We start from the raw sequence: 23,667 nt of genomic DNA, 5'->3' as shown, positions 1-23,667 counted from the left end.
GACAGTGATCATAATGATAGAATTCACCCTGCAGTTTGAGACTGAGAAGATAAAGTCAGATGTATAAGTATTACAGTGTAATAAAGGGAGTTACAGAGGCATAACAAAGGAGCTGGCCAAAGTTGATTGGAAGAAAACACTATCTGGGATGACAGCAGGGCAGCAGTGGCTGGAGTTTCTCGGAGTAATTCAGAAGGCGCAAGGTGGATATATCGCAAAGAAGTAGTAGTATTCTACTTCCAGACAAGGGAAGTCAAGGTCAACATAAATGCAAAGGAAAGGACATACAATAGAGCAAAAATTAGGGCAAAGGTAGAGGATTGGGAAACTTTTAAAAACCAGCTGAAAAGCCATAAGCAGGGGAAAAATGAAATAAGAATGTAAGCCAACCAGTGATATGAAAGAGGATACTAGAAGTTTTTTTTTGATTATATAAAGAGTAAAAGAGATGCGATAGCGGATATCAGACTGCTGGAAAATGACGTTGGAGATGAGTAATGGGGGACAAGGAAATGGAGCACAAACTGGACAAGTATTTTTGCATCAGTCTTCACTGCGGAAGACAGTAGCAGTATGCCAGAAGTTCAAGTGTGTAAGGGGGCAGAGTGAGTATTACTCGGAAGAAAGTTCTTGGGAAGCTCAAAGGTCTGAAGGTAGATAAATCACCTAGACCAGATGAACAACACTCCAGGGTTCTAAAAGAGGTAGAAATAACGGAGGCATCAATAGATTCTGGCAGGGATCCAGAAGACTGGGAAATTGCAAACACGAGGAATTCTGCAGATGCTGGAAATTCAAGCAACACCCATCAAAGATGCTGGTGAACGCAGCAGGCCAGGCAGCATCTCTAGGAAGACGTGCAGTCGACGTTTCGGGCCAAGACCCTTCGTCAGGACTAACTGAAAGAAGAGCTAGTAAGAGATTTGAGAGGGGGAAAGGGAGATCCAAAATGATAGGAGAAGACAGGAGGGGGAGGGATGGAGCCAAGAGCTGGACAATTGGACGCTCTGTCTGCCAGAGATAGCAGGATCTCCCAGTGGCCACACATTTTAATTCCACGTCCCATTCCCATTCTGACATGTCTATCCATGGCCTCCTCTACTGTAAAGATGAAGCCACACTCAGGTTGGAGGAACAACACCTTATATTCCGTCTGAGTAGCCTCCAACCTGATGGCGTGAACATTGACTTCTCAAACTTCCGCTAATGCCCCACCTCCTCCTCGTACCCCATCTGTTATTTATTTATATACACACATTCTTTTTCTCTCTCTCTCTCTCTCTCTCCTTTTTCTCCCTCTGTCCCTCTCACTATACCCCTTGCCAATCCTCTGGGCTTCCCCCTCCCCCTTTTCTTTCTCCCTGGGCCTCCTGTCCCATGATCCTCTCATATCCCTTTTGCCAATCACCTGTCCAGCTCTCGGCTCCATCCCTCCCCCTCCTGTCTTCTCCTATCATTTTGGATCTCCCCCTCCCCCTCCCACTTTCAAATCTCTTACTAGCTCTTCTTTCAGTTAGGTCCAACGAAGGTTCTCGGCCCGAAACGTTGACTGTACCTCTTCCTAGAGGTGCTGCGAGGCCTGCTGTGCTCACCAGTAACTTAGATGGGTGTTGGGAAATTGCAAGTATCACTTCATTCTTTAGGAAAGGAGGGAGACAGTAAAGGAAATTATAGGCCAGGTAGCCTGACATCAATAGTTGTAACGGTCAACGTCTCTCGGAGTTCTCTGAAGAAGTAACAAACAAGGTAGACAAATAACGGTGTTGGGACCACTTCTTTTTAAGTTGTATGTTAATGATTTGGATAACAGAATTGAAAGCTCTTGGCCAAGTTTGCAGATGATACGAAGGTAGGTAGAGGGGCAGATAATATTGAGGAAGCAGGGTTGCTGCTGAAAGGCTTATACAGATTAGGAGAGTGGGCAAAGAATTGGCAGATGGAATATAGTGTCAGGAAGTGTATGGTAATGCACTTCGAAGGAATAAAAACATAGACTGTTTGCTAAACGGGAATGAAATTCAAAACTCCGAAGTGCAGAGGGACTTGGGAGTCCTTGTACAGGATTCACTAAAGATTTAACTTGCAGGTTGAGTTGGTGGTGAGGAAGCCAAATTCAGTGTTAGCAATCATTTCAAGACAACTAGAATGTAATAATGCACTGGTGAGGCCTTACTGGAGTATTGTGAGCAGTTTTGGGTTCCTTATCTAAGAAAGGATGTGCTGACATTGGAGAGGGTTCAAAAGAGGTTCATGAAAAAAGTTCCGGGAATGAAAGACTTGTCATTTGAGGAGCGTTTGATGGCTTTGGGCGAAGAATGAGAGGGAATCTCATTGTTGAAAGGCCTGCATATAGTGGATGTGGAGAGGATGTTTCTATAGTAGGGGAAGTTTAGTACCAGAGGGACATTCATTCAGAGTAGAGATGAAGAGGAATTTCTTTAGCCAGATCTGGAAATCTGGAATTCATTGCTACAGGCAGTTGTGGAGGCCAAGTCTGTATGTATATTTAAGGCAGAGGTTGATAGATTCTTGATTGGTCAAGGCATGAATGGATACAGGGAGAAGGCAGGAGATTGGGTCCAAGAGGAAAAATGGATCAGAGAAATGGTGGAGCTGACTTGATGGGCCAAATGGCCTAATTCTGCTCCTATGTCTTGTGATAAGCCTGTTCAGTGGTATTATTTGAAGAAGAAAATTGGCTCCTCTGCTCTTGGAAAAGGTACAATGGAACGCTAAGAGAGCAGAATCACTCCCTCATAATGTCTTGTTGGAAAGGCAGCATCTCCATTCAGTGCAATATTACTTCAGAGCTGGGACCTTGAACTCTTGAGTGAGGTTATCCCTCAATGTCCATGGTTTATCAAGGGCTGGATAAAAAGGGGAGAAAAGGAAGTGTGTGGTAGATAATTTCTGATCTCAAGAGATGCCACTATGATTTATGTGGAGCCTTCAAGGTGGCAAAAGGGCAACAAGGACAAAATCTAGTCACAATTCAGCAACAATGACAAATGCAGTGTTTGGCAAGGACTGCACATCATCGTGGACTTCAAGAGGAAACACAGCACTACGGCCAACTTTGCCGCTTCACTCCTGGACGAGCTAAATTTTTTATGCTCGATTTGAGGTTGATAGGACTGAATCCCCGAGGTGAGCTGCCAATAAGACCTGCACTGTGGTATTCTCCGAGACTGGGGTACATAGAACATTCCAATGTGTCAACAGCCGCAAGGCAGTGGGGCTGGATGGCATCCCAGGGTGCGTTCTTAAAGTGTGTGCTGAACAGCTGGCAGGTATGTTTACAGGCATTTTTAATCTCTCCCTCTCCCAGTGTGTAGTGCCCTCCTGCTTCAAATCGTCCATTGTCCCTGTACCTAAAAAACCAAGGTAGCATGCCTGAACGATTGGCAGCCTGTCTTACTCACCTCAATTATAAACAAATGCTTTGAGAGGCTGGTTAAAGTCTACCTCTGCAGCATGCTGGGCACCCACATTGGACCTCCTACAATACACCTACTGACAGAACCGGCCACAGCACTACACACTGTCCTCATTCACCTGGAGAAAAGGGAACGCTGTTGCTGGACTACAGTTCAACATTCAACATCATAATTCCCTCCAGCCTTGACAGGAGGCTCAGAGACCTCAGCCTGCACCCCACCTTGTGCAGCTGGATCCTGGACTTCCTATCGGATCGCTGACAGGTGGTAAGGATGGCCTCCCTCACCTCAGCCCCTCTGACCCTCAACATAGGTGCCCCCAGGGTTGTGTTCCAAGTCCCCTCCTCTACTTCCTTTACACCCACGACTGTACTGCCATACACAGCTCCAATCTGCTGATCAAACTTGAAGATGACACAACTTTGATTGACCTTATTTCTAGCGGTAATGAGACAACCTCTCCTCTGCAGGCTGACACCCTGACTCAGTAGTGCCAGGATAGTAAAGGGGTGGGAAGTTCAAGGGGGATATTAGAGGAAGGTTTTTTACTCAGAGTGGTTGGTGCGTGGAATGCACTGCCTGAGTCAGTGGTGGAGGCAGATACACTAGTGAAGTTTAAGAGACTACTAGACAGGTATATGGAGGAATCTAAGGTGGGGGCTTATGTGGGAGGCAGGGTTTGAGGGTCGGCACAACATTGTGGGCCGAAGGGCCTGTACTGTGCTGTACTATTCTATGTTCTATAATAACCTCTCCCTCAATGTCCAAAAAACAAAAGATAAACGTCAATGGGTCTGTAGTTGAGAGTAGTTTCAAGTTCTTTGGGATAAATATCACTGATGATCTCACCTGGACTGTATACATTAGCCATGTGGCAAAAAAAAGCACAACAGCTTCTCTTCCACCTTCAGGCAACCGAAGAAGTTTGGCATGGGCCCCAAATCCTCAAGTACTTCCTGTGAGGCACCATTGAGAGCATACTGACTGACTGTATCACTGCCTGGTACGGGAACAGCGCCATCCTTGATTGCTGATTCCAGTGCATCTGGATGTGAACTTGCCTCCATTGAGGATATTTATAGCAACAAGGGCAAAAAGAAGGCTTGGAAGATCATTGGGGACTCTAGTCACCCCAACCGAAAACTGTTTCAGTTGCTTCTGTCTGACAAATGGTACGGCGGAGTTAAAGCTATGGGCCAGCTTCTTTCTACAAGCCATTAGATTTTTTTAATTCACCTGAGGCTAGTACAAAAATTGCATGGGCCTCAGCAGAGGTATTTTAAAACATCCTTTGCCAGGATGAGATGCCAGAGGAATGGAGGATAGCTAATAGGAGCAGAATTTGGCCATTCAATTCATCAAGTCTGTTCCGCCATTCCATCCTGGCTGATCCCAGATCCACTCAACCCCATACACCTGCCTTCTTGCCATAACCTTTGATGCCCTGACCAATCTGGAAGCTATCAATTAAAGCTGTTACATTGTTCAAGAAAGGATCCAAGAATATGCCAGAAAATAATTGGCTAGTGAGCCTGGTGTTAGTTGTGGGTAAGTTATTGGAAGGTATTCCAAAGGACTGGATATACAAGTATTTGGATAGACGGCATGATTAGGTATCGTAAACATGGGTTTGTATATAGTTATTGATCCCAGGGGGAAATTGGTTAAATGGTAGGTTGTGTCTAATCAGTCTTAGTTTTTCAAGAGTGGTTACCAGGAAAGTTGATGGGAAAAAAAGGCAGTGGATGGTGTCTATATGGACTTTAGCAAGCCCCTTCATAAGGTCCCATGTGGGAGGCTGTCAAGAAGATTCAGTCACTTGGTTTTCAAGATGAAGTAGCAAATTGGATTCAACATTGGCTTCGCAGGAGAAGCCATTGAGTAGTAGCAGATGGTTGCCTCTTTGACTGGAGGCCTGTGACTAGTTGTGTGCTGCAGGGGTCAATGTGGTTGTTGTATATCAATGATCTGGACAGTAATGTGGTAACTGCATCGTGGTCTGGATGAGCTGGAAAAAGGGCAGATAGAATTTAATGCAGACAGATGTGAGATGTTACATTTTGGGAGGATAGGGTAGGAATGCACAGTCAATGGTAGGGCACTGAGGGGTGTCCTTGGACCCTGTGCAGAAATTGCAGGTGCCACAGCAGAGTATGTGGTAAACTGAATAGCAAATTAGCGGACAACACAAAGATTGTGGGTGTAGTGGACAGCGAGGAAGACGATCACAGTCTGGCTAAAAAAGTGGCAGATGAAATTTAATGCAGACAAGTGTGAGCTGTTGCATTTGGGAGGACAAGCCAGGGTAGGTCTTGGATGGTGAGTGGTAGGGCACTGAGGAGTGCAGTAGAACAGAGGGATGCAGGAATACGGATCCATAATTCCATCAAAGGGGTGTCAGTGGTAGATAGGGTTGTAAAGAAAGCTTTTGGCACATTGGCCCTCATAAATCAAAATATTAAGTATAGGAGCTGGGATATTATGTTGAAGTATGAGACATTGAGAGGCCTAATTTGGAGCATTGCATTTTGGTCGCCTACCTCCAGGAAATATCTCAATAAGATTGAAAAACTGCAAAGGAAATTTACAAGGGTATTGCTAGGACTTGAGTTACAGGAAAAGGTTGAATAGATTAGAACTTTATTCCCTAGAGCATTGAAGAATGAGGGGAGAGAGGTATGGCAATTCTGAAGGATTTGGATAGGGTAAATGCAAGCAGGCTTTTTCCATTGAGGTAGGGTGAGACTAGAACTAGAGGTTATGCATTAATGACGAAAGGTAAAATATTTCAGGGGAACGTGAGGAGGAACAACTTCACTCGGTGGTGAGACTATAGAACAAGCTGCGAGAAGTGGTGGTTGTGGGTTCGATTTCACCATTTAAGAAAAAATTGGTAAGGTACATGGATGGGAGGGGTATAGGGTGCAGGTTGATAGGACTAGGCAGATTTCTAGTCCATGCTGAACTAGTAGGGCCAAAGGGCTTGTATTGTACTGTAGAGTTCAATAATTCTATACTACTATGCAACATCATGGGCCAAAGAGCGAGGACTTGAGCTACAGGGAAAGATTGAGTATGTTATGACTTCATTCCTTAGAGTGTAGGAGAATTAAAGGTGATTTGATAGAGCTGTACAAGATTATGAGGGGTATAGGTAGGGTAAATTAAAGCAGACTTTTTCCACTGAGGTTGTGTGAGACTAGACAGAGGTCATAGGTTAATGGTGAATGTGAAATATTTAAGAAGAAACTGAGAGGAGCAGTTCTTCACTCAGAGGATGTTGCAAGTGTGGAACAATCTGCTAGTGGAAGCCATGGTTGTAGGTTTGATTGTAACATTTAAGAGAATTTTGGTTAAGTACATAGATTTGTGATATTTCCTGTATCAGTTGATCATTAAAAAGGTGATTAGCATTACTAATCAGGTTATGTTCTCCACAAGCAAGAGAAAATCTCTAGATGCTGGAAATCCGAGCGACACCGAAAATACTGGAGGAATGCAGCAGGCCAGGCAGCATCTACAGAAAAAAACTACAGATGACGTTTTGGGCCAAAACCCTTTGACAGGACTGGAGGAAAAAAAAGCTGAGGAGTAGATTGAAAAGGTTGGGGAGGGGAGAGAGAAACACGAGGTGATTGGTGAAACCTGGAAGGGGAGGGATTAAGTAAAGTGCTGGGAATTTGATTGTGAAAAGGGGATGGGAAATGGAGAAGGGGGGCATTACCGGAGGTTTGAGAAATTGATGTTCATGCCATAAGTTTGGAGACTACCCAAACGGGATATAAGATGTTGTTCCTCCAACCCAAGTGTGGCCTTGTCACAACAGTGGAGGAGGATGGACATATCGGAATAGGAAGAGGAATTAAAATGGGCGGCCACTGGGAGATCTGGCTTGTGCTGGCAGAGATGCTCGGTGAAGTGGTCTATGTCGGGTCTCACCAATGTACAGGAGGCCACACCGGGAGCACTGAACACAGTAAATGACCCCCAGCAGACCCACAGGTGAATTGTCGCCTCGCCTGGAAGGACTGTTTAGGGCTTGGAATGGTGGTGTAGAAGCAGGTGTAGCTTTGCCGAGCATCTGCGCTCTGCCAGAACAAACGGAATCTCCCAGTAGCCACCCATTTTAATTCTACTTCCCATTCCCATTCGGATATGTCTATCCATGGCCTCCTCCACTGCTGACTGATTTCTTTAGAGCTTTAGTAACTCATGCACCAAACAAAGCAGTCTTATTATTCACTTTCTGTGTGTGTATGTGTTGTACTCTAAATTGAAACCAAACTTAAATTTACGTTCTTCATTTCCAAATCATTTTGTGAAATATCTAAGTGGATTGTGTTGAACTGCTTTACTGACAGATGCTACAGTTTGGAAAACAGAGTTAATGAGGGATCTGTCTGGTTATATACATTTGATAATTCATCGTATGTTTGCTTCCTCAAGCCTACCTCCGACCAAGCTTTTAGACATCTGTCAATATTGCACTGTTTGTCTTATTCCTGTACGGTGATTAGAGATGTTTAATGTAATTTGTTTGCTACCTTTGGTGTTTTAATATATTATTTGATGAGGATTTCAATCAGGCATTACCAAAATAATTTATGATCTTAAGTAAAGGCATCCATTAATCTTGCGAGACCATGGATCTGCGCCTGGAAAGTTTTCACTCTCCAGGGCGTAGTCCTGGGCAAGGTTTTATGGAAGATCAGCAGTTGCCCATGCTGCAAGTCTCCCCTCTCCACGACACCAATGTTGTCCAAGGGAAGTGCGTTAGGACCCATACAGCTTGGCACCAGTGTCGTTGCAGAGCAATGTGTGATTAAGTGCCTTGCTCCAGGACACAACACGTTGCCTCGGCTGTGGCTCGAACTCACGACCTTCAGGTCGCTAGTCCAATGCCTTAATCACTTGGCCACGTGCCCACACTTTATTTTCTTAAATGTATATAAATTAGAGACTCAAAGATGAAATAAGCAGGAAGCATATGCATGTACTGTATTTTGCATCTAATTAAATGGTCTCTAAATAATTCTTCTTTTATTCTTACTTTGGCTTTATAAGAATTTCCCTGACATAGCTCGGAAATTAGAGTCCTGCCCATTCAATGCAAGACACTGTATCCCAAAAGCGGAAATGATGCATCATATTATGAATTGTGTGGACAAGAAGGTCATTGAGGAAGAGTTTGGTAAGAAGAGTGATGCTATTATACATTGGGGCAGGGAGGTTGGAATTAAACTTGCAACTAAAATTACAAAACAAGCTAGAGGAATTCAGTAGATTAGGCAGCATCTGTGGAGGCAGAGTGATGATATAGATGCCATGCACAGTCATGACCTAAAATGTTGCTTAACCAGTGAATTCCTCCAGTCATTGGTTCTTCCCAAATTTGCAGTCTCTTGTCTATAACTAATGTTACAAGGGAATGTATTACAAATTTAGTCAGATAATTTTAGATTGCAGTTTGTGAATTAGACTCTGCTTGCAGAAGCACAGAGATGAGCATGCTATCTGGGTTACCTACTAAGGTGCTTGCTGTAAATGTGTCACATTGGGTGTGCTTGGTGTTTTGATTGCATGGGTTGAATAATCTGGGTGTTGAGAATGGGGTGTCCTGTGGTTTTTATGTTAAAGCCCTTTTGGGCTGAATTGATATGAATAGAAACATAGAAAATAGGTGCAGGAGTAGGCCATTTGGCCCTTTGAGCCTGCACTGTCATTCAATACGATCATGGCTGATCATTCAACTCAGAACCCTGTACCTGCCTTCTCTCCATGCCCCCTGATCCCTTTAGCCACAAGGGCCTTATCTAACTCCCTCTTAAGTATAGCCAATGAACTGGCCTCAACTGTTTCCTGTGGCAGAGAATTCCACAGATTCACCACTCTCTGTGTGAAGAAGCTTTTCCTCATCTCGGTCCTAAAAGGCTTCCCCTTTATCCTCAAACTGTGACCCCTCGTTCTGGACTTCCCCATCATCGGGAACAATCTTCCTGCATCTAGCCTGTCCAATCCCTTTAGAATTTTATACGTTTCAATAAGATCTCCCCTCAGTCTTCTAAATTCCAGAGGGTATAAGTCTAGCCGATCCAGTCTTTCATCATATGAAAGTCCTGCCATCCCAGGAATCAATCTGGTGAACCTTCTTTGTACTCCCTCTATGGCAAGAATGTCTTTCCTCAGATTAGAGGACCAGAACTGCACACAATACTCCAGGTGTGGTCTCACCAAGGCCTTGTAAAACTGCAGTAGTACCTCCCTGCTCCTGTACTCGAATCCTCTTGCTATGAATGCCAGCATACCATTCGCCTTTTTCACCACCTGCTGTACCTGCATGCCCACTTTCAATGACTAGTGTACAATGACACCCAGGTCTCGCTGCACCTCCCCTATTCCTAATCGGCCACCATTCAGATAATAATCTGTTTTCCTGTTCTTGCCACCAAGGTGGATAACCTCACATTTATTCACATTAAATTGCACCTGCCATGAATTTGCCCACTCACCTAACCTATCCAAGTCACCCTGCATCATCTTAGCATCCTCCTCACAGCTAACACTGCGGCCCAGTTTTGTGTCATCCGCAAACTTGGAGATGCTGCATTTAATTCCCTCGTCTAAGTCATTAATATATATTGTAAACAACTGGGGTCCCAGCACTGAGCCTTGCAGTACCCCACTCGTCACTGCCTGCTATTCTGAAAGGTCCCGTTTATTCCCACTCTTTGCTTCCTGTCTGCCAACCAATTCATCATGTCTGATGGTGTAGATCAGGGTGCCAACTCTGGAGTTTGGTGTACGTGTGGTGTTGTAGACTTTGTTGAGTGAATATTAGGGTAATTCTGAAACTGTCATATTGAAATGTAAGATGTGTTCATTGCTTTCCTCAATTCACAGTTTTCAATGCCCAAGGAAAGCCTTATGATATCCCTCAAAGCGCATGGCAGTGTCCTCCCCCTGAGGAAGACTGGGACAAAGGTTGGTGTTGAGTATATTTTGATTGGCCTTCACTCAATTTGTTTCTGTTTTCTTCTGTCTCAGCATCACCTATCAGTCCTCTCCATTAAATATTTGCCTATCCATATCACATCCTTGTATGAGACAGTCCCCAACTTCTTTGCCTTCTGATTGGATAGCACAGCAAAGAGGGGAGGTAGGTAAAACTGGTGTAACTGTTGAAGAGAATGCCAGTAAAATCTCAGAAGGATGGTTGGTAAAAATTGATAAAAGGAGCAAGTAGAAAAGTTGACAATATATATCAAGTGAACAAGTCCCCTGGTCCATTTGGAATGTATCCCAGGTTGCTGAGAGTCCTAGGATAGAGGTTGCAGAAGGACTTCTCATAATTTTCTATTCCTCCCCAGATACAGAGCATGGTTCAAGGACTGGAGAATGGGAGATTTAACACCTTTGGGAGGGGGAAAAGTGACAAGTAGACAAAAGGAAATGTACTCGACCTCAGATGTGAGGAAGATTTACAAACAATAGCCAGGGAACCATTAAGTGGCTCTTGAAATTTGACTCGATCATCATCATCTTGTGCCGTGTCATATGATGTAGGTGATCATGGTCTCATGGCCATGATTGTTCTTGGCAAATTCTTCTACAGAAGTGTTTTGCTATTGCCTTCTGGCAGTGTCTTTGCAAGATGAGTGACACCAGCCATTATCAATACTCATCAGAGATTATTTGCATAACCAGGACCTGTGATATGGACTAGCTGCTCATAAAGTCATCCAACCATCCACCACCTGCTCCCTGGTGGGTGGGGGGGGGGGGTGGGTTGAGCAGGTGTCACATCTTTGCTAAAGGTGACCTGTGGGCTAGCGGAGGGAAGGAGCACCTTACACTTCCTTTGGTAGAGACGTATCTTCACCCAATTGACTTGATAAGTCTTGGATTGGTCAACAGAATTGAGGTAGTAAAAATAAAAACTCAGTAGCAGCAGGGAAGAGAACTTGGATTAAAGGCAGCAAGCAGCGAGAAGTAGTAAAAGGTTTTTTCCCCCTTAGACTGGAGGAAGGTGTGTAGTGATATCCCCAGGGTTCAGTTCTGGGATCACTGCTTTTATCTATATCTATGACTTGGGCAAGGGCATGCAAGGCAAAATTGAATTGACTTTATTTCTTACATTCTTCACATACATGAGGAGCAGAAATCTTTACATTTCCATCTAAATGTGCAATGTGCAATCGTAGTAATTTATAATAAATAGAACATTCAGTGTAATATACGTTCAAATCAGCATTCATCAGTCTGATGGCCTGGTGGAAGAAGCTGTCCCAGAGCCTGTTGGTCCTGGCTTTTTGTTGCAGTACTGCTTCCCGGATGGTAGCAGCCGTCTCAGCGTGCAAATGTCCAAATCTGCTCATGACCCGAAAATTGAAAGTGCAATGAATTGTGAGGAGGATAGTAGCTCTCTGTTACAGGACGTAGCTAGACTGGCAGAATGGGAAGTAAAGTGGCAGATTTTTTTTATATATAGGGAAGTGTAAAGAGAACCAAATTAGAATATATAAATGAAGATTTTCTGCCTCCATCAAACTTCTGATATTGAGTTCTGGCCCCTTGAATTCATGCAGCTGGAAGAAGTTCCTACACGTCTGTAGATTGCATGCAATCACTCTGATGCAAAGAACTCTCATGCTGTGAGAATGTTTATCTTGTATTGATTGAAACAGAAGAAAAGACCGATTAAAAGACGAGAGCATTAGAGGCTTCAGAGTGATATAAGTATATTTAGAAAAAGATCTGTCAAATAATGTGAAGAAATGTGGAATTGTCCATGAGGGGGATGGTGGGGTGAAGTATGTTCTTTGAGTGGTGACAGATTGGAGAGCTGTGAGATACAGAGAGATCCGGGTGCACAGCATAATTAGGAAAACTATAGTGTTTTGTTATTGAACAAAGAATTGAATGCAGGGCAGGTATGGTACAAAACATCAATGAGACCATACCCAGAGTACAGTATAGGTCTGCTTATTGTTATGGAATACACTGGAGAGCTAATTTTTTAACGTATTGCTCCCTCAGAATATTTTGTGGTGATGATAGACCACGTGAAACTAAACACAAATATAACTTCAACCACTTGTATCACATAGAAATTTGGAGAAACCGGCAATTAACTTTTCAATGAATTGAATTGCATAAATAGTGCTGGCACTTTGCAATAGTTCAACTAAGCTAAAAATGTTTTGATGGTTTTCATTTGTACTGTGTCGGAGCCTTCTCACTTGTGTCCAATAATAATCAGCTAGTATTGATGGATTCCAGTTGCCTTGATACAGTTTCTCCATGACCACAAATATCCTGGTGAAACCTTTCAACCATGCTTGTCACTGACAGCACCAAATTTGAAGGGAAGAGGTCTAAATGGGAATGCAGAAAATTAATCTTTAGTGACACGTTGCACTTCACGGTTTTGTGTGCTTAAAGCATGTTGTCAGCCAGCTGTATGTAGTTTGGTGCTCTGAAATTGCCAAGAAAATTTTCAACAACATCCTTGAATGCCTTCCATGCGCTTTTTCTCAGGTCCCATGAGAAGTTCTTCAGATTGCCTATCATTGATGACCTGTTTGGTTTGTGGACCAACAAAAATGCCTTCCTTAATCTTCCTGGTTATTCTGGGAAACATTTGTTTCAAATATCAAAGTGCTTTATGGAAATTTTTGTGCATGATGACAGCAGATTCCCTCCTTGCAGTCTTGAACCCAGTAAACCTGTTTTGCCTTTGACAAACCCAACTCAGATTGAGAGATTAGATGAGGCTTACTTGACATAAAGGGCTGAAAATCTGTATCAGTGTCTGTTGTTTACTATTCTGGCGTGTGCATTGCAAATCTTTATCTGCCTCCTCTAAACTTTGTCTCTGTTGGTTTTGGTACTGGAAGACTCGTCATGCATAGGTCTCATGGCCAAAGAATTTCTTGTTTTTAGCAGGGAAACCAGATAGAAGTAGTAGTCTGTCACATGATCCTTCTGCTCTTGCCAGATCGTCAGAACGACAAACAGCGTTGACTTCCAAGTACCTCTGAGCCAAGCTAAGATTGACAGCACAAGTTGCGCAACAAATGTGAGGAGCTCAGGTTTTATCTTGGTCACCAATTTTACACCCAAAGTAGAACTCATAGGCTTTCTTAATAAGAGGAGTCACACTCCATCTGTGAGATTTAAGTGTATACAAGCCACAAATATAACAAAGTATCACAGCTATTACAACATTGGTGAGACATTTTGCTATCACAAATACTCCTGAAAATACAATTACTCTATTATAATGAATACATATTGTAGCATAGAGCATGCACATCAATGTGATTGCAAAGTGCAATGCATAAAATGGTGTGTGCGTGATCCTTTTATAGTTTTTCTAAAATCTGTCCTTGGCCAGCCAGTGGTGATGTGGCATCAGCACCGGACTTTAAGGCAAGTGGTCTCAGCTTTGAATCTAGCTGGCTCTTTGCACACTTTCCATGCTAGGTTGAACGTCGAGCTAACAACTCAGCCTTTTTTTTTTTAAAAAAGGGACAGATGCTCAAGAAGTGGGAAGGTTGCGGTCCAATGTGTCATAAGGCTTGGAGGGAATGACAATAAAACCTGTCCTGCCATGCAGTAACCACCCTGCCTAAGCATGTCCAGGCACGCCTAGACAAGATAGAAAATTTTTCTGTTTTCATTATGGGCAACATTTTAATTGACTTGAATTATGAATTGAAATAAGAAATGTAGCAATTTTTAAAATTAGGTGTGTAATAGGGTAATTTCATTGTGATTTTCATGATCAAGAGCCCAAAATTCATAAGATATACCCACAAGTATTCAGGAAGCAAAATCTTTGTTGTGCAGTGATATTAATGTGTTGGAAGTGACTGATATTAGTAGGATTAGTGTAAATGAATGGTTGATATTGACTGGGCTTAAGGCTGTTTCTCTGCTGTACTTCTGTGATAGCTGGAGTGGGTGAGTTGTTTAATGATAGGTTGGAGAGGATGTGTTTGTAACTTGAAGTCTCACAGAATAAGAGGAGACTCGACTGAGGCATCCCAGGTTCTGAGGAGTCTCAACAGGGAGGATTTAGAGAGTATGTTTTCGCTTAAGGGTGAAATCTACAACTGGAACTTACTGTTTAAGAAGCCGTGGGTTTAAGGTGATGTTTGTTTTTCTTAGAGTGGTGAGAGTCCTTGGAACACTTGCTTCCTCAAAGGGCAGTGAAAATAAGACTGAATATTTCTAAGGTAGAGGGAGATCATTTCTAATGAGATGTGAAGGATTACTGTAGGTAGATGGGAATGTAGTTAATTTTACAGAATGGAAGAATGGGCTTGAGAGGGCAGGTAACCAGCTTCTTTTCCTGATTATATTTATATGTGATCAATATCACCATTGTTCACAGTGCACCTGATTGTGACAATGTATTCATGCTCTTGATTTTCCCACTAACCTTTTTACTGTTTTAACTGTACCTTTGTAACTGATCTTGTAAATTTACCTTTGTAACTCATCTTTTGAAGATGAAGATGAATCTTCTGGGACATTCATCTACGGCTACACCAACCTGAACAGAAACTGCATCAAAACCAGGTAGTTACTGTTTTTTAGAAAGCTCAACAGTGATGCTGTGGAACAAACAGCTTCCAGTCTTAATCATTTCAATATAAAATCATACTGAAAGTCTTACTTACTGGCTGCTATGCTGCTGGCATTTAGGGCAGCAGTGAAGGTCCTCCATTTCTGTCAGTGTTCAGGGCTTCCACTTGGTTTTCACTACTGTCAGTCATAGAAGTCCCAGGTGGAGACTCAGGAATACTGTTGCATTCAGATGCAGAAGGATTCTTCATTGGTGTTTCCATAGCAATTTTGTTTTACCAGTCAGGAATTGTTAGCCCTGTGCTGAACCCCTGAACCTGGAGAACCAGTGGTTCTCTATCCTTTGACTTGGCATGGATAACCCTGCCAAGAGCCAAAAGTGTACAGCCCTGACTCCAACCAACATAGCTCCAGCTCATTAAGGTATAGAACATAGAATAGTACAGCACAGTACAGGCCCTTCGGCCCACAATGTTGTGCTGACCCTCAAACCCTGCCTCCCATATAACCCCCTACCTTAAATTCCTCCATATACTTGTCTAGTAGTCTCTTAAACTTCACTGGTGTATCTGCCTCCACCACTGAATCCACGCGCCAACCACTCTGAGTAAAAAACCTTCCTCTAATATCCCCCTTGAACTTCCCACCCCTTACCTTAAAGCCATGTCCTCTTGTATTGAGCAGTGGTGCCCTGGGGAAGAGGTGCTGGCTATCCACTCTATCTATTGGTGAACCAAATTGGTAAGGGTGCTGAGGAAGTGGATTTCTTGGAATGTATGCGGGATGGTTTTTTGAACCAACATGTCGAGGAACCAACTATGGAGCAGGCTATTCTAGACTGGGTATTGAGCAATGAGAAAGGGTTAATTAGCAATCTTGTGATGAGAGGTCCCTTGGGTAAGAGTGACCATAATGTGGTGGAATTCTCCATTAAGATGGAGAGTGACATAGTTAATTCAGAAACAACGGTTCTGAACTTAAAGAAGGATAACTTTGAAGGTATGAGACTTGAATTAGCTAAGACAGACTGGCAAATGACACTTAAAGGGTTGACGGTGGATATGCAATGGCAAGCATTTAAAAAAACAGTCCAGAACGAGGGGTCACAGATTGAGGATAAAGGGGAAGCCTTTTAGGTCCGAGATTAGGAAAAGCTTCTTCACACAGAGAGTGGTGAATCTGTGGAATTCTCTGCCACATGAAACAGTTGAGGCCAGTTCATTGGCTATATTTAAGAGGGAGTTAGATATGGCCCTTGTGGCTAAAGGGATCGGGATATGGAGGGAAGGCTGGTACAGGGTTCTGAGTTGGATGATCAGCCATGTTCATACTGAATGGCGGTGCAGGCTCGAAGGGCCGAATGGCCTACTCCTGTACCTATTTTCTATATTTTCTATTCCTCTTATTATCTTGTACACCTCCATCATGTCTCCTCTCATCCTCCTCTCCAAAGAGTAAAGCCCTAGCTCCCTTAATCTTTGATCATAATGCATACTCTCTAAACCAGGCAGCAGCCTGGGAAATCTCCTCTGTACCCTTTCCAATGCTTCCACATCCTTCCTAGAGTGAGGCGACCAGAACTGGACACAGTACTCCAAGTGTGGCCTAACCAGAGTTTTATAGAGCTGTTTTATAGAGTTACATTGTGACTCTTAAACTCTATCCCTCGACTTATGAAAGCTAACACCCCATAAGCTTTCTTAACTACCCATCCACCTGTGAGGCAACTTTCAGGGATCTGTGGACATGTACCACCAGATCCCTCTGCTCCTCCACACTACCAAGTATCCTACCATTTACTTTGTACTCTGCCTTGGAGTTTGTCCTTCCAAAGTGTACCACCTCATACTTCTCTGGGTTGAACTCCATCTGCCACTTCTCAGCTCACTTCTGCATCCTATCGATGTCTCTCTGCAATCTTTGACAATCCTCTACACTACCTACACCACCACCAACCTTTGTGTCGTCTGCAAACTTGCCAACCCACCCTTCTATCCCCACATCCAGGTCATTAATAAAAATCACGAAAAGTAGAGGTCCCAGAAGAGATCCTTGTGGGACACCACTAGTCATAATCCTACAATCTGAATGTACTCCCTCCACCACAACCCTCTGCCTTCTGCAGGCAAGCTAATTCTGAATCCACCTGGCCAAACCTCCCTGGATCCCATGCCTTCTAACTGTCTGAATAAGCCTACCGTGTGGAACCTTGTCAAATGCGTTAATAAAATCCATATAGATCACATCCAGTGCACTACCCTCATCTATATGCCTGGTTACCTCCTCAAAGAACTCTATCAGGCTTGTTAGACATGAACTGCCCTTCACAAAGCCATGCTGACTGTCCCTGATCAGACCATGACTCTCTAAATGCCCACAGATCCTATCTCTAAGAATCTTTTCCAACAGCTTTCCCACCACAGACGTAAGGCTCAGCAATCTCTTCCCTCGCCTCGTGGAGCAGCCTGGGGAATATTCCGTCAGGCCCCGGGGACTTATCTGTCCTAATGTATTTTAACAACTCCAATACCTCCTCTCCCTTAATATCAACATGCTCCAGAACATCAACCTCACTCATATTGTCCTCACCGTCATCAAGTTCCCTCTCATTGGTGAATACCGAAGAGAAGTATCCATTGAGGACCCTGCTCACTTCCACAGCCTCCAGGCACATCTTCCCACCTTTATTTCTAATCGGTCCTACCTTCACTCCTGTCATCCTTTTTTTCTAAACATAATTGAAGAATGCCCTGGGGTTTTCCTTTACCCTACTCGCCAAGGCCTTCTCATGCCCCCTTCTTGCTTTTCTCAGCCCCTTCTTAAGCTCCTTTCTTGCTTCCCTATATTCCTCAATAGACCCATCTGATCTTTGCTACCTAAACCTCATGTATGCTGCCTTCTTCCAGCTGACTAGATTTTCCACCTCACTTGTCACCCATGGTTCCTTCACCCTACCATTCTTTATCTTCCTCACCGGGACAAATTTATCCCTAACATCCTGCAAGAGATCTCTAAACATCGGCCCCATGTCCATAGTGCATTTCCCTGCAAAAATATCATCCCAATTCACACCTGCAAGTTCTATCCTTATAACCTCATAACTTGCCCTTCCCCAATTAAAAATGTTCCTGTCCTCCCTGATTCTATCCTTTTCCATGATAATGCTAAAGGCCAGGGAGCGGTGGTCACTGTCCCCAGATGCTCACCCACTGAGAGATCTGTGACCTGACCCGGTTCATTAGCTAGTACTAGATCTAGTATGGCATTCCCCCTGGTCGGCCTGTCCACATACTGTGACAGGAATCTGTCCTGGACACACTTAACAAACTCTGCCCCATCTGAACCCTTGGAACTAATCAGGTGCCAATCAATATTAGGGAAGTTAAAGTCACCCATGATAACAACCCTGTTATTTTTGCACCTTTCCAAAATCTGCCTCCCAATCTGCTCCTCTGTATCTCTGCTGCTACCAGGGGGCCTATAGAATACCCCCAATAGAGTAACTGCTCCCTCCCTGTTCTTGACTTCCACCCATACTGACTCAAAAGAGCATCCTGCTGCATTACTCACCCTTTCTTTAGCTGTAATAGTATCCCTAACCAGTAATGCCACCCCTCCTCCCCTTTTTCCGCTCTTTCTATCCCTTTTAAAGCACTGAAATCCAGGAATATTGAGAATCCATTCCTGCCCTGGTGCCAGCCAAGTCTCTGTAATTGCCACTACATCATAATTCCATGTATGTATCCAAGCTCTCAGTTCATCACCTTTGTTCCTGATGCTTCTTGCATTGAGGTACACACACTTCAGCCCTTCTGCCTTACTATCTTTACACCGTTTATTCTGCTTCTCTTTCCTCGAAGCCTTTCTATATGTTAGATCTGGTATGCAAGCCTCCAAACCACAACAAGGTTGTGGTCCTCTTGAAGGGCTGAGAGTCTTACCCCAAGTTAAAAGTTATCTTGGATGAATAGTTGGATTGTTCAGAGCAGGAAAAAAATTACAAAAAATTGTGTAGAAAAATTTCTGTAAAGTACAAAGAAAAGCAAAGTAGCAATTGTAACATTATCTAGCACAACAGAAAAGGGAACACAAGAAGTAAAACCTACATTCCAGAGAACATGTTAATGGGTCGAGTCAAGTGTCATGGTGGGAGTGGGGAGGGACTTGGTTTGAATGAACTTGAACAAGTGGAAAGGACAACAGAGAGAAATGAAAGGTAGGGGCAGAGTTCAGTTAAACAAAGCAGTGACATGGAATACTTGTAACTTGGGGCAAGGTCACTCGCTCAGCTGAGATGATGGATCGATCACTGTTTTTGTGGAGGAAACAGTTATGGTTCAGACCAAATATGCTCCTCTTATAAATTAATAGATTCGCCGAAGTGTAGATTTTGATGTCTTTGATGGATATTCAGGGTAGACTGTGGCAAAAAAGTTGTTTTATGGCAACAAGAGCCCATCACAATCTGGAAGAATGCAGGTGTTGCAGGGTATCTTTAAAACTGAAATTAGGAAGCTGAAAGGTGTTCTCAGTGTAATATAGGTATGTGAAGTTGAGGAAATTCCAAAGCTGTTTAATGAATAAGTGATAGGAAATAAAGCTCAAGAAAGAAGTGGTCCTGTGAGAGATTTCCCTGTCCACTCTTAATCTATGATCTCTAGTTCTAGTCTCACCCAACTTCAGTGGAAAAAGAAACCTGCTTGCATTTACCCCATCTATACTACTCATAATTTTATTTACCTCTATCAAACCTCCTCTCAGTCTTCTAAGTTCAAGGGATAAACTCCTAACCTACTCAACCTTTCCCTATAGTTCAGGAGCTCAAGTCCTGGCAACATCCTTGCAAATTTTTTCTGCATGTTCTCACTCTTATTTACATCTTTCCTGTAGGTGGGTGACCAAAATAGGACACAATACTCCAAATTAGGCCTTAACAGTGTCTTATACAATTTCGGTATAACATCCCAACTCCTGTACTTGGTACACTAATTTATGAAGGCCAATATGCCAAAAACTTTCTTTACTACCCTGTCTACCTGTGGTGCCACTTTAGAGATAGTATAGCTCTGTCTTCCCAAATCCCTCTGTTCTACCACACTCCTAGTGCCCTACAACTAACCGTGCAAGAACTACCCTGGTTGGTCCTCCAAAGTGCAAGGCCTCACACTTGTCTGCATTAAATTCCGTGTGCAATTTTAACAGCTGGTCCAGATCCTTCTACATTCTTTAATAGTCTTTCTCGCTGTCCACTACACCCCCAATCTTGGTATTATCTGCAAATTTGCTGGTCCAGTTTACCACATTATCATCCAGATCATTGATAAAGGCAACAAGCAACAACAGACCCAGCACCGATCCTTGTGGCACACCACTAGTCTCAGGCCTCCAGTCCAGGAGGCAACAGTCTACAGCCACTCTCGAGCTTCTGCAAAGCGAGTGTCTAATCCAATTTACTACTTCATCACATTGCAGTTTCACTCAAAAGTACTGATGACAAACTTGATTAAAACCTCTTAACTTAACTTCCCATATGATTCTGAGTTGTATGCAACCTGTTTTATGCATGTGCTCTTTAAGATACAAAAGTTGGTTTCACATTGCATGCAATACTTTGACATTAAAAGACCATAAGACAAAGGAGCAAAAGTCGGCCATTCGGCCCATCAAGTCTGCTCCGCCATTTTATCATGAGCTGATCCATTCTCCCATTTAGTCCCACTCCCCCGCGTTCTCACCATAACCTTTGATGCCCTGGCTACTCAGATACCTATCAATCTCTGCCTTAAAGACACCCAATGACTTGGCCTCCACTGCTGCCCATGGCAAGAAATTCCATAGATTCACCAACCTCTGACTAAAAAAATTTCTTCGCGTTTCTGTTCTGAATGGGCGCCCTTCAATCCCTAAGTCATGCCCTCTCGTACTAGACTCCCCCATCATGGGAAACAACTTTGCCACATCCACTCTGTCCATGCCTTTCAACATTTGAAATGTTTCTGAGGTCTCCCCTCATTCTTCTAAACTCCAAGGAATACAGTCCAAGAGTGGACAAACGTTCCTCATATGTTAACTCTCTCATTTCTGGAATCATTTTAGTGAGTCTTCTCTTGTACCCTCTCCAATGTCAGCACATCCTTTCTTAAATAAGGAGACCAAAACTGCCCACAGTACTCCAAGTGAGGTCTCACCAGCGCCTTGTAGAGCCTCAACATCACATCCCTGCTCCTATACTCTGTTCCTCTAGAAATGAATGCCAACATTGCATTCGCCTTCTTCACTACTGACTCAACCTGGAGGTTAACTTTAAGGGTATCCTGTACGAGGACTTCCAAGTCCCGTTGCATCTCAGAACCTTGAATTCTTTCCCCATTTAAATAATAGTCTGCCCGTTTATTTTTTCTGCCAAAGTGCATAACCATACACTTTCCAACATTGTACTTCATTTGCCACTTCTCTGCCCATTCTTCCAATCTATCCAAGTCTCTCTGCAGACTCTCCGTTTCCTCAGCACTACCGGCCCCTCCACCTATCTTGGTATCATCAGCAAACTTAGCCACAAAGCCATCTATTCCATAATCCAAATTGTTGATGTACAATGTAAAAAGAAGCGGCCCCAACACGGACCCCTGTGGAACACCACTGGTAACCGGCAGCCAACCAGAATAGGATCCCTTTATTCCCACTCTCTGTTTCCTGCCAATCAGCCAACGCTCTATCCACGTATGTAACTTTCCCGTAATCCCATGGGCTCTTATCTTGTTAAGTAGCCTCATGTGTGGCACCTTGTCAAGGGCCTTCTGAAAATCCAAATATACAACATCCACCGCATCTCCCTTGTCTAGCCTACTGGTAACTTCCTCAAAAAATTGTAATAGGTTTGTCAGGCAGGATTTTCCTTTAAGGAATCCATGCTGAGTTCTGCCTATCTTGTCATATGCCTCCAGGTACTCTGTAATCTCATCCTTGACAATCGACTCCAACAACTTCCCAACCACAGATGTCAAGCTAACAGGTCTATAATTTCCTTTTTGCTTCCTTGCCCCTTTCTTAAATAGCGGAGTGACATTTGCAATCATCCAGTCCTCTGGAACCATGCCAGAATCTATCGTCTTTTGAAAGATCATCGCTAGTGCCTGCGCAATCTCCACAGCTACTTCCTTCAGAACACGCGGGTGCATTCCATCTGGTCCAGGAGATTTATCTACCTTTAGATGATTCATATTCCTGAGTACTTTCTCTGTCGTAATTGTGACTGCGCACACTTCTCTTCCCTGCCACCCTTGAGTGTCTGATATACTGCTGATGTCTTCCTTAGTGAAGACTGATGCAAAATACTCATTCAGTTCCTCTGCCATCTCCTTATCTCCCATTACAATTTCTCCAGCATCATTTTCTATCGGTCCTACATCTACTCTCACCTGTCTTTTACTCTTTATATACTTGAAAAAGCTTTTAGTATCCTCTTTGATATTATTTGCTAGCTTCCTTTCATATTTAATCTTTTCCCTCTTAATGACCTTCTTGGTTTCCTTTTGTAAGGTTTTAAAAACTTCCCAATCCTCTGTCTTCCCACTAATTTTTGCTTCCTTGTATGCCCTCTCCTTTGCTTTGACTTCGGCTTTGACTTCTCTTGTCAACCACGGTTGCATCCTTTTTCCACTCAAAAATTTCTTCTCTTTTGGAATATACCTGTCTTGCACCATCCTCATTTCTCGCATAAACTCCAGCCACTGCTGCTGTGCTGTCTTTCCCGCCAGTGTCCCTTTCCAGTCAACTTTGGCCGGTTCCTCTCTCATGCCACTGTAATTTTCTTTACTCCACTGAAATACCGACACATCAGATTTCAGCTTTTCTTTTTCAAATTTCACAGTGAACTCAATCATGTTATGATCACTGCCTCCTAAGGGTTCCTTCACCTCAATCTCTCTAATCACCTCCGGTTCATTATACAATACCCAATCCAGTACAGCCGATCCCCTAGTGGGCTCAACAACAAGCTGTTCTAAAAAGCCACCTCGCAGACATTCTACAAATTCTCTTTCATGAGATCCAGTGCCGACCTGATTTTCCCAATCCACTCGCATTTTAAAATACCCCACAATTATCATAACACTGCCCTTCTGACAAGACTTTTCTATTTCCAGTTGTAATTTGTAGTCCACATCCCTGCAGCTGTTTGGAGGCCTATAAATAACTGCCATCAGGGTCCTTTTGCCCCTTCTATTTCTTAGCTCAATCCATAAAGATTCTGCACCTTCTGATCCTATATCACCTCCTGATCCTATATCACCTCTTTCTAATGATTTAATATCATTTCTTACCAATAAAGCCACGCCTCCCCCTCTGCCTACCTTCCTATCCTTCCGATACACCGTGTATCCTTGGACGTTCAGCTCCCAGAGACATGCGTCCTTTAGCCAGGTCTCAGTGATGGCCACAATATCATACCTGATATTGTGAGGTACACATTGCAGTTTCACTCAAAAGTGCTGACTGTAAACTTGATTGAAACCTCTTAACTTACCTTCCCATATGATTCTGAGTTGTTTGCAACCTGTTTTATGCGTGGTCTCTTTAAGATATAAAAGTTGGTTTCACAATGTATATAATGGATTGACTTTAAAAGAAGTATACAATT

General features: G+C 43.3%; 1 protein-coding gene across 1 annotated transcript in view; it reads left to right on the top strand.

Moving 5' to 3' along the window:
• Positions 1–23,667, top strand: part of LOC140207433 (gametocyte-specific factor 1-like) — a 50,190-nt gene that overhangs the window by 2,223 nt on the left and 24,300 nt on the right. Inside the window, exons 3-5 of the mRNA XM_072275959.1 lie at positions 8,502–8,628; positions 10,338–10,418; positions 14,954–15,023. Coding sequence (XP_072132060.1) covers positions 8,502–8,628; positions 10,338–10,418; positions 14,954–15,023 — 278 coding nt within the window. The remainder of the gene's footprint in view (positions 1–8,501; positions 8,629–10,337; positions 10,419–14,953; positions 15,024–23,667) is intronic.

This window comes from Mobula birostris, chromosome 2, assembly GCF_030028105.1.
Source record: "Mobula birostris isolate sMobBir1 chromosome 2, sMobBir1.hap1, whole genome shotgun sequence".
Classification (NCBI taxonomy): Eukaryota; Metazoa; Chordata; class Chondrichthyes; order Myliobatiformes; family Myliobatidae; genus Mobula; species Mobula birostris.
This window is presented reverse-complemented; position numbering and strand designations above follow the sequence as displayed.